Consider the following 13,414-nt stretch of genomic DNA (forward strand, 5'->3'; position numbering starts at 1 on the left):
CATACATACAAGTAACAATAGAGAGATTGAACTGGTTATAAATAAGAATACACACACAATTATATACAAACACACATGTACCAACAATTAATGGGAAAAGAGGCCATTAATTGGAAAGAGAGCACAGACTGGCACACAGGATGGTTTGGAGGGAGGAAAGGGAAGGGAGAAAAGATGCCATTGCATTATAATCTTAAAATATATAAAACATTTAAGAATGATCAGGCAAAATCTCAATTTAAAAATATAATGTATATGCTATTAAATGAAATATGCTATTCTAATATGAGATAATTTGACAAAGAGCCAAAGCTGGAACATAGTATTTAAAACTAATGCTAGGGTTTTTACTTTCTTAATCATTTGAGTTCCTCTTTACTGAGCACAAGCTATACACTATGACCTGGCCTTGGCATTTTGTTCATTTCCAGTGCTAGGGATGGAACTCAGGTCTGTGGGCATGTTAGGCGAGCACTCTACTATGTAGGTACACCCTGGCCCTACATGTTAGGTGAGCACTCTACTATGTAGGTACACCCTGGCCCTACAGAGTGATTCTCATAGATCATTCTCCTTCATCACAACCCGTCACTATTTCACATGTGAAGAAAACAAAGCCACAAGAGAATGACATAGCTTCTGGAAGGTCGTAAATATAGGGACTCCAATGTTCTAATCCCACTGTGGTACACTAATGATTATTTTTTCCAAATAATGACTAGAAGTAGAATGGCATGCTGTGGATTTTCCAGTTCTCTACACCAGTGGATGCGAATACACACCATGCTGGTTTGTGCATGGTTTGCAGCAAATGCAGTTCATGGGCCCTGTGTGCTCAGCTAGCTGTCACAGACAGTCTCAGAGTCTATCATAAATAAAAACTTTTCCCTTAAAAGTCATTGTTAAGCCTCTAAAGAAAGACGGCACTAATTTCATTAAGCCACCATGAACACTTCAGACTAAAATGCAAATACAGTAACGTCTATAAAAACCTAACTGTCCCAGAAGCAGCAATCTCCCTGAAGGATATTTACAGAGCTCTCACATGCTAGCGAGCATGCCATAGATGCTGTTGTTTAGAGAGGAGGTCTGGGAACAGACAGGACCACAGACAAAAGAGAAAACGGTGATTTTTGTGGGTCCTATAAATTTGAATGTGGCCTCTAATTCAAATGTGATTTATTCTTCAAAGATGCACCTTAAATTTCAAATCTGCCCATAAAAGCTGTTCTAATAAAATACCAGATATGATTTCCAACTTGCCAGAAAGTGTGACATGCTCCTGGTCCAAATCACAATGAAATATGATAGAAGCAGAACAATGAGATGGAATGCAGTGCATTATGCTTGCGTATAAATTTATAGTTTACCAATTAATTCAGTATAAAATTATTTTTGTGCTTTATACTAGTATTTTTGTTTGGTTTTTCTCTATGAAATTCTCATATCTGTGTGACATAAGCATAGGCTATAATACCTGCATGATGTTGAAATCATTCGGGCAAGGCAGTCTCAGTTACATGGAGTTTCAGACCAGCCTTGGCAATTTAGTAAGACCCTGTCTCCAAAAATATAGCATCTATGAAGAACTAAGAAAACAAAACAACTCCAACAAAAGGCACTAGACACCCAAACCCAGAACATTCAATCGACAAATGGGTAAATGAACTGAACACATTCCTCTAAAGAAGATACACGGAAAGCCAATAAATAGTTGAAAAAAACTTCAACCTTAGCATGAGGGAAATGCCAATTAAACCTGCCTTTGATTCTCTTACTCCAGTCAAAACTGAGAAACCAGCAAATGCTGATGAGGATGCGGGAAAGAGGAATCCATATTCACTGCTAATAGGAATGCAAACTTGTGCAGCTCCTATAGAACTTAGGGTGGAGGGCCCTCAAAAAAGCTGAAAACTACCATCTGGTCTCTGAGCTATACCACTCTTGGGTGTTGCCCAAAAGGAACTGACAATGGCATACCACAGAGGTTCCAGAATGTCCGTACCTAATGCAGCACTACTCACAAGAGCTAAGCCACAGATCCAGTCTAGATGCTTACCAAAGATGAACAGATGACATACATGAACAATGGAATCCTATTCAGTCATTCAGCACACTGAAACCATGTCAGCTGTAGAGAAATGGATGACTGGAAGATAACCATTGGAACAAAAGAAGCCACATTCAAGAAAGCAAATAGAACTTTCCTTTCACACGTGGAATATGGATTTCACTATGAGGCAGAAGAAGGAAGAGGTCTTGGACAGAGCTGAAGGTGAGAAAGCCAGGATAGTGGAGAAAGAAAGAATATATCACATGTTTTCTCTCATATGCAGAATCTAGGTGTGTGTGTGTGCACACACATAGAAAGAAAGAAGAAGATTATTTGCAGGGTAGGTCAAAGGGACCAGCTAGAGAGAAGAGGCAGGATGAAGGAGGGTAGTGAGGGTGGTGAATAAGAGCAAGACACAAAGATATACATACATGAATACAAAAAAATTATTCTGCATGCTAACTAAAAGAATAGAAAAAATAAAGTTGAGGGATAAAGAAAACATCTTAATTCCTTAGTTTCTAAGTTATTGAGTAGGCCTAGAAATGTCAAAATCTGCTCACCATTCAGATTCTGTGGCACAGGCCTTCTAACCAGACCTGTAATAAATCAACACTATGCAATCTAGGAGATACCACCTTAGGTGTGTGATATGAATGGAGCAGTTTCCTCGACAAAGTCACAAGCCTGGTGAGGAGGCATATTTGCGAACAGCTATTTAATTGAGCATTAACGGGTATAACAGCAAAGAAAAATGTGATCAAAGTGCTACAGGAATGTAAAACAGCCTAGATGCACACTCTAGAAGGGCTTCACCGGCTCTAGGCTGTGCTCGGAGCGCTAGAGATGACAGTGCAGCACTCGGGCCGTGCCAAACACATGGCGGGAGGTTCCTGGTGGCCTGAGAATATAGGAAAGAGATCAGGACAGGGGATGATGAGGTCAGAGAATCCTGAATGCTACCCTAAAGAGTTTAAACTTTAACAGAAATCATAGAAACTGGTAAGCAAAACGGAGACAGACTTAAAAGTGTAGTTTGAGAGAAAGTTTAAGAGATCAGTTTGATCCTATAGCCATACTGATGAATATCTTGCATATCACCATAGAACCTTCATCTGGCGATGGATGGAGATAGAGACAGAGACCCACACTGGAGCACTGGACTGAGCTCCCAAGGTCCAAATGAGGAGCAGAAGGAGGGAGAACATGGGCAAGGAAGTTAGGACCGCGAGGGGTGTACCCACCCACTGAGACAGTGGGGCTGATATAATGGGAGCTCACCAAGGCCAGCTGGACTGTGACTGAAAAAGCATGGGATAAAACCGGAATCTCTGAATATGGTGGACAATAAGGGCTGACTGAGAAGCCAAGGACAATGGCACTGGGTTTTGACCCTACTGCATGGACTGGCTTTGTGGGAGCCTAGGCAGTTTGGATGCTCACTTTCCTAGACCTGGATGGAGGGGGGAGGACCTTGGACTTCCCACAGGGCAGGGAACCCTGACTGCTCTTTGAACTGGAGAGGGAGGGGAAGGGGGGTGGGAAGAGGGGAAGGGAAATGGGAGGCCGCCAGGAGGCAGAAATTTTTAATAAAAACAAAAGAGATCAGTTTGAAAATAACTCAAAGTTCACGTAAGGTCGATGGGGGAAGGCAGCATTAGAGGCAGAGAGAAAGGAAATGCAACTGAATTTGATTGCTGATGGCATAGACTCATTCAGTCATACAGTGAGTGTCTACCACAGACAGGATGGTTTAGTGTTGTCAACCTGACAGAACTCTAGAATTTCCTGGAAGAGGGGCCTGTGGGCATGCCTGTGTGGGTTATCTTGATTACCTTAATTGATGCAGAAAGGCCCATTTTAATTGTGGGCAGGACCATTCCTGGACTATAAAAGGTGGAGGAAGGGAACTGAGTCATAGTTGGCCACTCTCTGCTTCTTGACTGAAGATGCAATGTGACCAGCTCCCTCAAGCTCCTCCAGTTGTGACTTCCCTACCATATGGACTGTAATCAAAACTGTGAGCCAAAATGAACCCTTTCTCCCTTAAGTTGCTTCTGCCAGGGGATTTTATCACTGCCACAGGAAAAGAACCCAAGGCAATGTGTACTAGGTTCTATGTTTAGCATCTAACAGAACACCAAATGCTAAACTGAAAACACAGGCAACTCTGGCATTGATAAGGAACAATTAAACAACCAGGTGAAATAATCCCATGCCATGTTCAGTGGTATGATGGGGGAAAAGAAAGGTACCATACAGAAAAGAGGGGACTGTATGCAGGATCGTCAGAAAGAGGAGAGACTCTTTGGGTTGAAATTACAAATGAGAAGAAGACATGCAAGGTAAGAATGTTTCCAGGAGAAGAAACCACTAGTCTCAAGTACCAAGTAGTCATGAAGTACCAAAACCTCAGAATGCCCATAGAGGTAAAAGAACAGGCAAGTGTGGTGAGAATTTGGAGGGAGGCAAATGGAGACACGTATGCGACAAGGTCAGGGAACCAAAGGCCCCATCATGCGAGACCTCACAGGCTATGGCAGAGAGCATGGAATGATCCTCAGTGAGAACAGAAATTCAGTATTTGTGAATATAATATTTGCCTCTCTGTTAGACCAAGATCAGGTCTTATTTATTGCCACATTTTCAGCCTCTAGTACGAGAAATGTTCCATAACTGTTAAATTAATTTTGAACTACATACTATTTTGTAAACTAATCAATGATCACAATTTGGCTAATATAAGCAAAAACAAAAGGAGAAAATAGTCTAAAGTAACAGGCACCTTTGGGGGAGGAAGTGAAAAAAGAAAGCAGAGAGAGGAATGAAAAAGTATATACAGCTCACTTTGTTCATTTCTTCCATGTGTGCTGATCTCAGGAGGAGCTGGGACTGTGTTATGTTTATATGTGAACAGGAGAAACTAACCGAGGTCCAGAAAGTCAAAGAAAAAAAAAACCAAAGCACTTTACAAATGACAAGTGACATCATGAATTTGTCATTTCATGATAGCTGATGGTTGTGAGGGAAGAAAAGTCATTTTCCTTTGGGGACATAGATGCAAGTAGGTCACTCATACATACACGGGAAGCGCTAAGTAGACTCGGGGTTATCAATAACAACAAGGACAAAAACCATGGAAGACATGAAGTTTAGAGGGAGGTGGGATAGGGAGACCCTAGGGTGAGTTGGAGGGACATGATTGAAATACATTGTGTGACTATACAACATTTTCAAAGAATAAAAAAATATTAAAACAAATAATAGAATGGTTTGAGATTTATACATTTGCACTGGAAAATAAAACAAGGAATGATGAACTTGTTTAGTAGTTTCTGCAAAGACTACAAACTGGCACATTGGCTTAAAGGGCTGCTTAAACACTTAAAAAGCTGCATTGGGGGTAGATGGAAGTAAAGAACAGTATAGAAAACCCTTATCATTCTGATGAGGTACCGCTGGCAGTTACATGTTCCTCATCTGGACAAAGTTCATGGTTTTGAAAATATTTTTTATTATAGTCTCAGCAGACAAGTCTTACACAAAGGCATCAAGCCTAGGAAAACATGCCCAAGGCTCTGACTTCTACAGGGATCTGATGTTCCACTGTTAGTGTACAAGAAAAATCTGTGAAGCAGAACCTCTAAATCTGTAGAACGCAAGCACCCATGGCCATCTGCAAGACACCACAAATATATTCACCTAAGTCAACAGCAGCATATGGTTGTCTTTCAGAGATGCTTAATATTCTGAAGAAAGAGATAGTGTAAGATAAAGGTTTGGAATAAAATAATGTACATGCTAAAAAGATACTGAAAAATCAAACTTTACAGATTAGAAAAAAGACATTAGCAGCTCTTGCTTTCCAACTGTGGCTATTTTTAATTTCACAAATACTATATAAGATTCAGAAATAAAATATCACAGTGAGAATTAAAAACACAGCGATGGGATAGGGAGAGTGTGCAATGGGAAGCTTAGCATTCTATTGTGCAGTGAACAGCACGTTAAATACTGGCAGAATGATTCCATTTCGGATTTTAGCAAAGCCTCTTACCCGGAGCCCATGGAAACGAGGATTACTGTAGAAGAGCTTCATCTGCTCAGATGGAAGTGGTCCTAGCACCTTCTGAATAGTAAAGAGTTGGTCAATTTCACTTTCTCCAGGAAATAAGGGCTGTCCATCACTAAGCTCCCCAAGAATACAGCCCACTGACCACATGTCTACGGACTTGCCATAGGGAGCTCTGAAAAGCAAAAGAAGAGACAATCTTAACAACTGAAGACACAAAATGTTTAATAATTCCCAACTTAATTTAGACCAAATTCATGATTTAAGACATGCATGTACTTAAGGAATTTAAAAGGGCCACTAGCAAAGTGAGACCGGAAATAAGAAATTAGAGCCATCTACATAAAAATTTAGAATACAAGTCCATAACCCACACTCTAAAAGAAATCAGTTTAAGCACAATGGAGTTAGGATTTACTTATTTGAAATCTAGATATATCTTGAACACGAATGGCTTTAATAAACTAATGTACATATTGAATAAGAACACCTCACTTAGGCAATGAAATATTCCCAAGAAATGTATTTTCAAATAATTACTACTTTAAGCTTTAGTCTGGTAAAATGTACCATTGCCTTATGTACCTTAAACAAATACTGAATGTTATTTAGCTTCTGATTGCTTAGAATCATAATTTCTAACAGCTAAGATGAGTTATTTAGATATAACTATTTTATACGAGGCATTCTGATAACTACTTCTAGCAAATAATGTTTTAATGGACTTAAGGGTTTGTAGCTCTCTTTTAGGACCTAAATCACTAGAGAGCTTGACGAAGAGAATTTGCTACAAATGGAGGCCATAAATGAAAATTTAAGGCTCCCCATATAGCTTATAGCTTGGTACCTAAAATCTAAAATAAAATTATTTATGACAGTTTAAACAAAACTTATACACAGTTTCAAACATAAAGAATCCAAGCTTTAAAAAAAAAGCCAAAATAAAATATATGAAAAATAATCTCAAATGAAATTCTAGAATGCCATAATGCTAATATAAAAATTTAAACTAAAGCATTTTTAGCATACAGAATACATTTAGGTTAATACAAGTTACTGCAACAATAACTCAGTGTTTCATTTATCTCATTTTGTCCCCCCCCCTCAAATATAAAACCACAAGGAAAGCTCATTTAAACAATTTTGGTAGCTTTCTGGGCAATTAAGCATACCGATTTTAAAACTACTATTTGAGATAAAGAAAACCTGTCATATGGTACTAGATTGAAAAACCTATGGAAAAAAAAATCTCACACTCATGACAAGCTATTTTAATCCTATCATCTAATTTGAATACTTTATGCAGCTGAAACTATTTTGGATATCAAGGACAAAGTCCTCGGAATGTATAAACATGTAGACTCAATATAAAACCAAATACCGACGGATTTCAATGAAATCTTTACACAAATAGTATGGTACTTAAACTAGAACCTGACGATCGATTCCACTGTGCTTAAGTTGGCTGTGCAGTGCGCATCTGCTTTTAGCAACTATGAACATCTACGAACATAACCTCAGCTTCCCAATGGGTGCCACGAGAGAAAAAATGTCCTCTAAAAATTCATAATAAAGCTATCCCCACAAGACTCCATGGGTCTAGTTTATAGACAAAAGTCCCATTTTAAAGACTTCTTCTGCCACACTTGGGCTCTTGGTTGCAGTTCTAAGAATGATCTGCTTCCTACTCTTCCTTAGCAAATAGCGTCCTATAAATTCAAATCACAAATTCCTCAAAGGAATATAATAAAGCCCAGTGATGCACAAACATACCAGGAGAAACACAGATGGATACAACGGAAAACAATCTTAACTCTAGGATCAAAAGTTAGCCCAAGAAGCTGGGGAGATAGCTCAGTGGGTAAAGTGCTTGCTTAATAAGCATGAGAACATGAGTTTTGATCTCTAGTACCCACAGAAACATCTGGGTATGGCAGTGGGTACTTGTAATGCCAGCGCTGGGAAGCAGAGACAAAAGGATCCTGGGGGCTCACTGGCCAACCAGGGTAGCCAACTGAATGAGCTCCAGGCTCAGCAAAAGATCCTGTCTCAAAGAAATGAGGAGCGGATTGGCAGCAGGGTAACCTGCACAGAACCCAACTAGACCCCCTGAATGTGGGTGATGGTTGTGTGGCTTGGGCAGTCTGTGTGGTCACTGACAGTGGGGCCAGGGTTTATCCCTAGTGCATGAATTGGCTTTTTGGAGTCCATTCGCTATGGAGGGACACCTTGCTTAGCCTAGGTACAGGCCAGTGAGAAACCTTGTCTCAGAGAGGAGAGGGGGGGGGAGGGAGGGAGGGAGGGAGAGAGAGAGAGAGAGAGAGAGAGAGAGAGAGAGAGAGAGAGTCAAAAGGTCTATCAGACACAAGTCAAAGGACTCTACATCAACGTGTTCCCAGTCCATCTGCTAGTCAACTAGCTACCATCGGAGTGACTCCAGGAGAGGCTACTGGGCTGAACTCAAGCCACAGGAACCCAGAACTGAGATAAAGACAATGCAGCTTGTTTCTCAGCAGCATGGCGTCATTAGGGGTCTTTTTCTGCAGTGAACATGCAACTGATATATTTAAGTAACTCCAGTTTTTATTTTCCATAAGTGATCCCAATACAAATGACAAAGAAACAAGAAGTGTGCACAGGCCACACTATTAGAAAAGTAACTCACCCGAGTAATAGCTCTGGCGACCGGTACCACCTTGTAGCCACATACTCGGTGTAATTCGCATTATTGCCCTCTGAGAGATTCCGAGCAAAACCTGAAAGAATAGCAATTTCCTGTTGACAAAATCGTTCACCTCTAGTAATACTTTTAAGGAAAACCAAAGACAGTATAATGACTAACATTAAATAGACTTTATTAAGAACATCCTTATTTGAAATAGTTAATAGTGTTCCTATGTTAAAGCACATGATGAATTTGCTACAGACTCAGTCTTTCTTCTATGCTAAAGAGAGCTGTGTTTTCAAATTCACCCAATCTATTTTTTTTTTGTCAAAATGTGGAGCCAGATTTCCAAATAGACTCTCCTAAAATTTTCAATTTAAAATTGAGAGCTCACTAGGGCCAGGAGTCCAAGTCACATGAGCATTAATTCTGCTGTGTGAGACCTACATAATACTGTGTATTTACTGTTGCTGCGCGGCTCCAGCCATTAAGTAAACAATTAACAGTTGGCACTGATAGAAACGAGTAGGCTGAAAATTACCCTTCGCCCTTAATGCTGTAGAAGCGGTGAGGGCATCTTAATTACCTTCTAGGCACTAGCATTGTTTTCGTCCCCACTCCTTCCAAAGATTTAGGACCAAAAAATGAAGCAGGAGGATAAATCAATTACCTATCTAACCCACCAAATGCAAGAGAGGTTCACCACCAGGGTTAGGAAAACATTAAAACTGGAGTAAAAATTCAGGTTTGTGTCAGTTTGAGAGGCAAAACTTAGTGTTTCTTAAAGTGAAACAGTAAAAAAAGAGAAATGAAACAACAGCAACAAAAGACAAAGCCCGTAACTTCAGCTAGTCAATTCTTCCTACTGAAGCATTGGCTGAATAACTGTGCAATCCTGAATGGGGTTCTTCAAGCCAGATAAAGGAGTTGCCTCTCTGCTAGGGAAGACAATTAATTAGGAAGTCCTTGATGGGACCCACAGGACATAGGATGCCACACAGAGTGCTGCCAGAAGGAACTTCCTGACCACTCTTTAAAGTACAATGCTAGAGAAATAGTACACGTTTCCTATTGTTAACCATAGCGCAGGTATTTCTTTTCTATTTATACCTGCTTAAAAATCTTCAGTCACTTTGAACCTTAATGGAGAATCATGGGTAGGCATAGTACATAAGTCTGCTGACATCTTGGGAGGTAATCATAATTACAGACGGGAACTCAGAGACAACATTCTTGGAAATCGGTGGAGGCCAGAAGAGGGAAGTCAGATCCCTTGGAACTGGAGTTACAGGCAGTTCTGAGCTACTTTGTGGGTACTGGGAACTGAACCCAGGTCCTTTTCAAGAGCAATAAGTGCTCTTAATCATTGAGCCATCTCTCCAGCTCCCAATAATATTTTAAAGAGTTGCCATTTTTTTTAACAATGTAGATCAGGTAAAAGGAAAATTTCAAAAGCTGAAATGGCAACATTTGACTTAAAATCAGTGCGAGTGACCCTGGGCTTAGAGTACGATCAGTTGGTAGTCTCTGCCTAGCATGCAGGAATCCCTGGGTTCCACCTCTAACATTGCATAAACTTGGTGTGGTGGCACATGATTATAATTCCAACACTCAAGGGGTGGAGGCAGATGGATCAGACACTTAGGGTTATCCTTAGCTATAAAGTGAGTTTGAGGTCAGCCTGAGATACATGAAATCTTATTTCAGAACAAATTAACTTAAGTATTTAAATCAACTGTTGAGTAGTAAAGAAAACTCAAAAATTTGAATTGTCTGCTGCTTTTTGTAAATGCTCCCTTCTGATATTTTTATCAAGCCATGACCTAAACACTATTAAGTTTTCTATATTATTTAAAATATTCAACAGCATTTACAATAGAGTTATCCACATGAAAAACAACACAGATTTTACTAGGTGTATAATTTTTAGAAGTCTTTCTGTATATTTGAAAAATATGAGTATTGTACACCAGTTACCCATTTCCTTCAGGAAACACTTAACAGAAACAAACAGATGTGTTCTCAAAATGGCTTTGACCTTACCGGTACAACCATTGTATGTAAATCATATATAAGTGTGAAGACATATGGGCATGTATCTAGTGATTATGACTAAATGTAGGACAATTTCTATCAATATGCAAAAACATTTTATTCTACTCTAACCAGGAATCTATACTGATGGTTTACAGAAAACTCTAATTCTGGCATCATTTGATACTGCGTCATTTGGTACATTACTCCTACATGACAAGCAAGTATTTGTTCCAAATTAACTCCCATTAAACAAATAACTGCTTAATTTGTTAAAATTGCAGATAATATACCACACAACAAAGAGAAAGCAAAGCTACACCAGCCATCAACTCTCAGCATATGACACAACTGAATGTTCCTCTACTAATTTAAATCAAAATATAAGATCACTTTTAATATACCTTCAAACGCTACCCATGTAGTACATTAAATTAATCCTCTCAATATTGGGGCTCAATTTCTTTTTAACTTACCGAAGTCACATAGTTTCAGGACATCATTGTGGCTGATTAAGAGATTTTCTGGCTTTATATCTAGAATATCAAGATTAAAAAAACAGTAAATAAAGACGGTTTATTTTTTGCTGATTGACACAGTACTGCAATGGCGTCTATTTAAAATCATCTAAGCAGGATTTGACTAGAAAACTGTGCAGCGTGAAGAAGAGAAAAGACATTTTATGCTGCTACAAAAAGGCTTGATTTCTTTTTAAGAGACACGCAGACCACAATTTCTAAGGAGATCCTGAAAAAAAACCTCAAAACATAATTATCTCTCTCCCTTTTCCTGCTAAGGATTGACCCCAGAGCCTAAAGCATGTTGAGGACGCACCTTACTGAATTGTGAGGATTTTTAAAATGATTAAACTTAGGCCAATATACTTATAGGAACTGCTTTTGCTTCATAAAATGTTAACAATACAAATTTTTGGAGATTGAAGCTAAAATGTTTATATCTCCATGATATTTTAAAAACCATATACACCAATAGTTAAACAGTATAATGTTTATTAGAGGAAAACTGTAAAAAGGTTCTCTGCATAATTCCTATATTCTCATACCTATTTTGTTTTTTCATGTGGTTCACAACTAACAGTCAAGACTGCCATGTTTTCCCCAATAGATCATGTAAAGATGTAATAAGAGTTGAGGAGCAGAAATGTCAGAAAATGAAGTTGAACTATTCCACTGAGAGGCACCATACAATCCTATTTGTTGACATAGGATCTCATGTATCTCAGACTGGCCTCCAACGCCTATGTAGTCAAAGATGGCATTGAATTCCCCATCCTCCCAAATACTGAGAATACAGGTATATACCACCATGACCAACTACAACTGAGTTACCATCTATATTACATGGAAGAGATGAAAATAAGGTGATTATGGAGGGAGTGGAATTGAAAGATTTCCCAGTCATGGGATTGTGGTTTCCGATCCTGGAGAGCGAACCAAAGGCTAGTGGAGCACTCTAGCATTTACAGCCCCGGCTCAGAGTCATACTTCCTATCACTTAATCAAATCACAGTCCTATAATGGAAATACACTTAACTCAGCTCCTCATTAATATCCTAAAGTTATCACAGGCTGGTTTTCAACCATTACCTAAGACACTAGATGGCCAGTTGACCTATACATCCATGATGTATACAGTCTTGATAATGGGGTAACTACTACGAGAGTCAAATGGTAGAAGTTGGAAATCTTCAGGTACTCTTAAAAGTAAGACTATTTTAAAGGTAATTATCCTTGTCCATTTGTACAGATAAATTTAGTACAATAATAATGAACAATAATACAAAGAAAAGAAGTAGATATGCCAACATTTTTTGATAAACATTTTAGCTTCATTATTATGATCCAACTGTGTCCATTGCTGTAAGCTTTCCGGTGTAAGTGAGATTATTAGAAAACGAATATTAGTCAAAATGACACGAAGCAAGTAATTTCCCTTATTGCTGAAACCACTGACTTTGTCGTGCTAAAGAAAAAGTGATATAGTTTAGAGAAGTATAATCATGGCCCATGCAAGACCTATAGACAAGGGGCACTTTTCACCAGTAGGGAGCAGAAATCAGCAGGCAAAGATGTGTACTAGAGATTCCTGGTCTAAGATGGAATGAAAAGAAAGCTGTACTGGCGGGTTGGTGACTTAAAACCACTTATAATCTGAGTTGGCTCACAGGCCCTGGTCTACCTGTAAGACACAAAGGCTATGGAAATTGTCTAGCTGCCTCTTTGATTCCACCCAGAAAAAGCTTCGAATTTTGCATCTGCCAACTCATTAGTATCGCTACAGTCACAGCAGACTTGGTTATACAAATAGAGATAGCACCACAATATCCAAAATAAACCTGTACGCTGCCCTTTGGTGGGTATAGAGCAAAGGGCTTCTCATATGTTTACTTTCAAAACAGAAATGGTCTTAAAACAGTCAGTCTCCATGTCAAGAGTCCCACACTCACCTCTATGGACAATGTCATTCTTGTGGCACCAGTGAATAGCTTTAATTAGTTGGTAGATGTAGCTTTTCACTTTTTCAGGTGGAACTCCATTTGGCATTTCTTCCAGCAATTCAAGCATATTCT

At 39.1% G+C, this 13,414-nt stretch overlaps 1 protein-coding gene across 2 annotated transcripts in view; it reads right to left on the minus strand.

Annotated features, from left to right (window-relative positions):
* Cdkl5 (cyclin dependent kinase like 5) overlaps nt 1-13,414 on the minus strand; it is a 193,629-nt gene that overhangs the window by 40,687 nt on the left and 139,528 nt on the right. For both annotated transcript variants that reach the window (XM_075958718.1, XM_075958717.1), the window contains exons 6-9: nt 13,292-13,412; nt 11,301-11,360; nt 8,791-8,881; nt 6,111-6,300 (exon numbers count right to left, since the gene is read on the minus strand). In XM_075958718.1, coding sequence (XP_075814833.1) covers nt 6,111-6,300; nt 8,791-8,881; nt 11,301-11,360; nt 13,292-13,412 — 462 coding nt within the window. The remainder of the gene's footprint in view (nt 1-6,110; nt 6,301-8,790; nt 8,882-11,300; nt 11,361-13,291; nt 13,413-13,414) is intronic.

Source organism: Microtus pennsylvanicus, chromosome X (genome assembly GCF_037038515.1).
Source record: "Microtus pennsylvanicus isolate mMicPen1 chromosome X, mMicPen1.hap1, whole genome shotgun sequence".
Lineage (NCBI taxonomy): Eukaryota > Metazoa > Chordata > Mammalia > Rodentia > Cricetidae > Microtus > Microtus pennsylvanicus.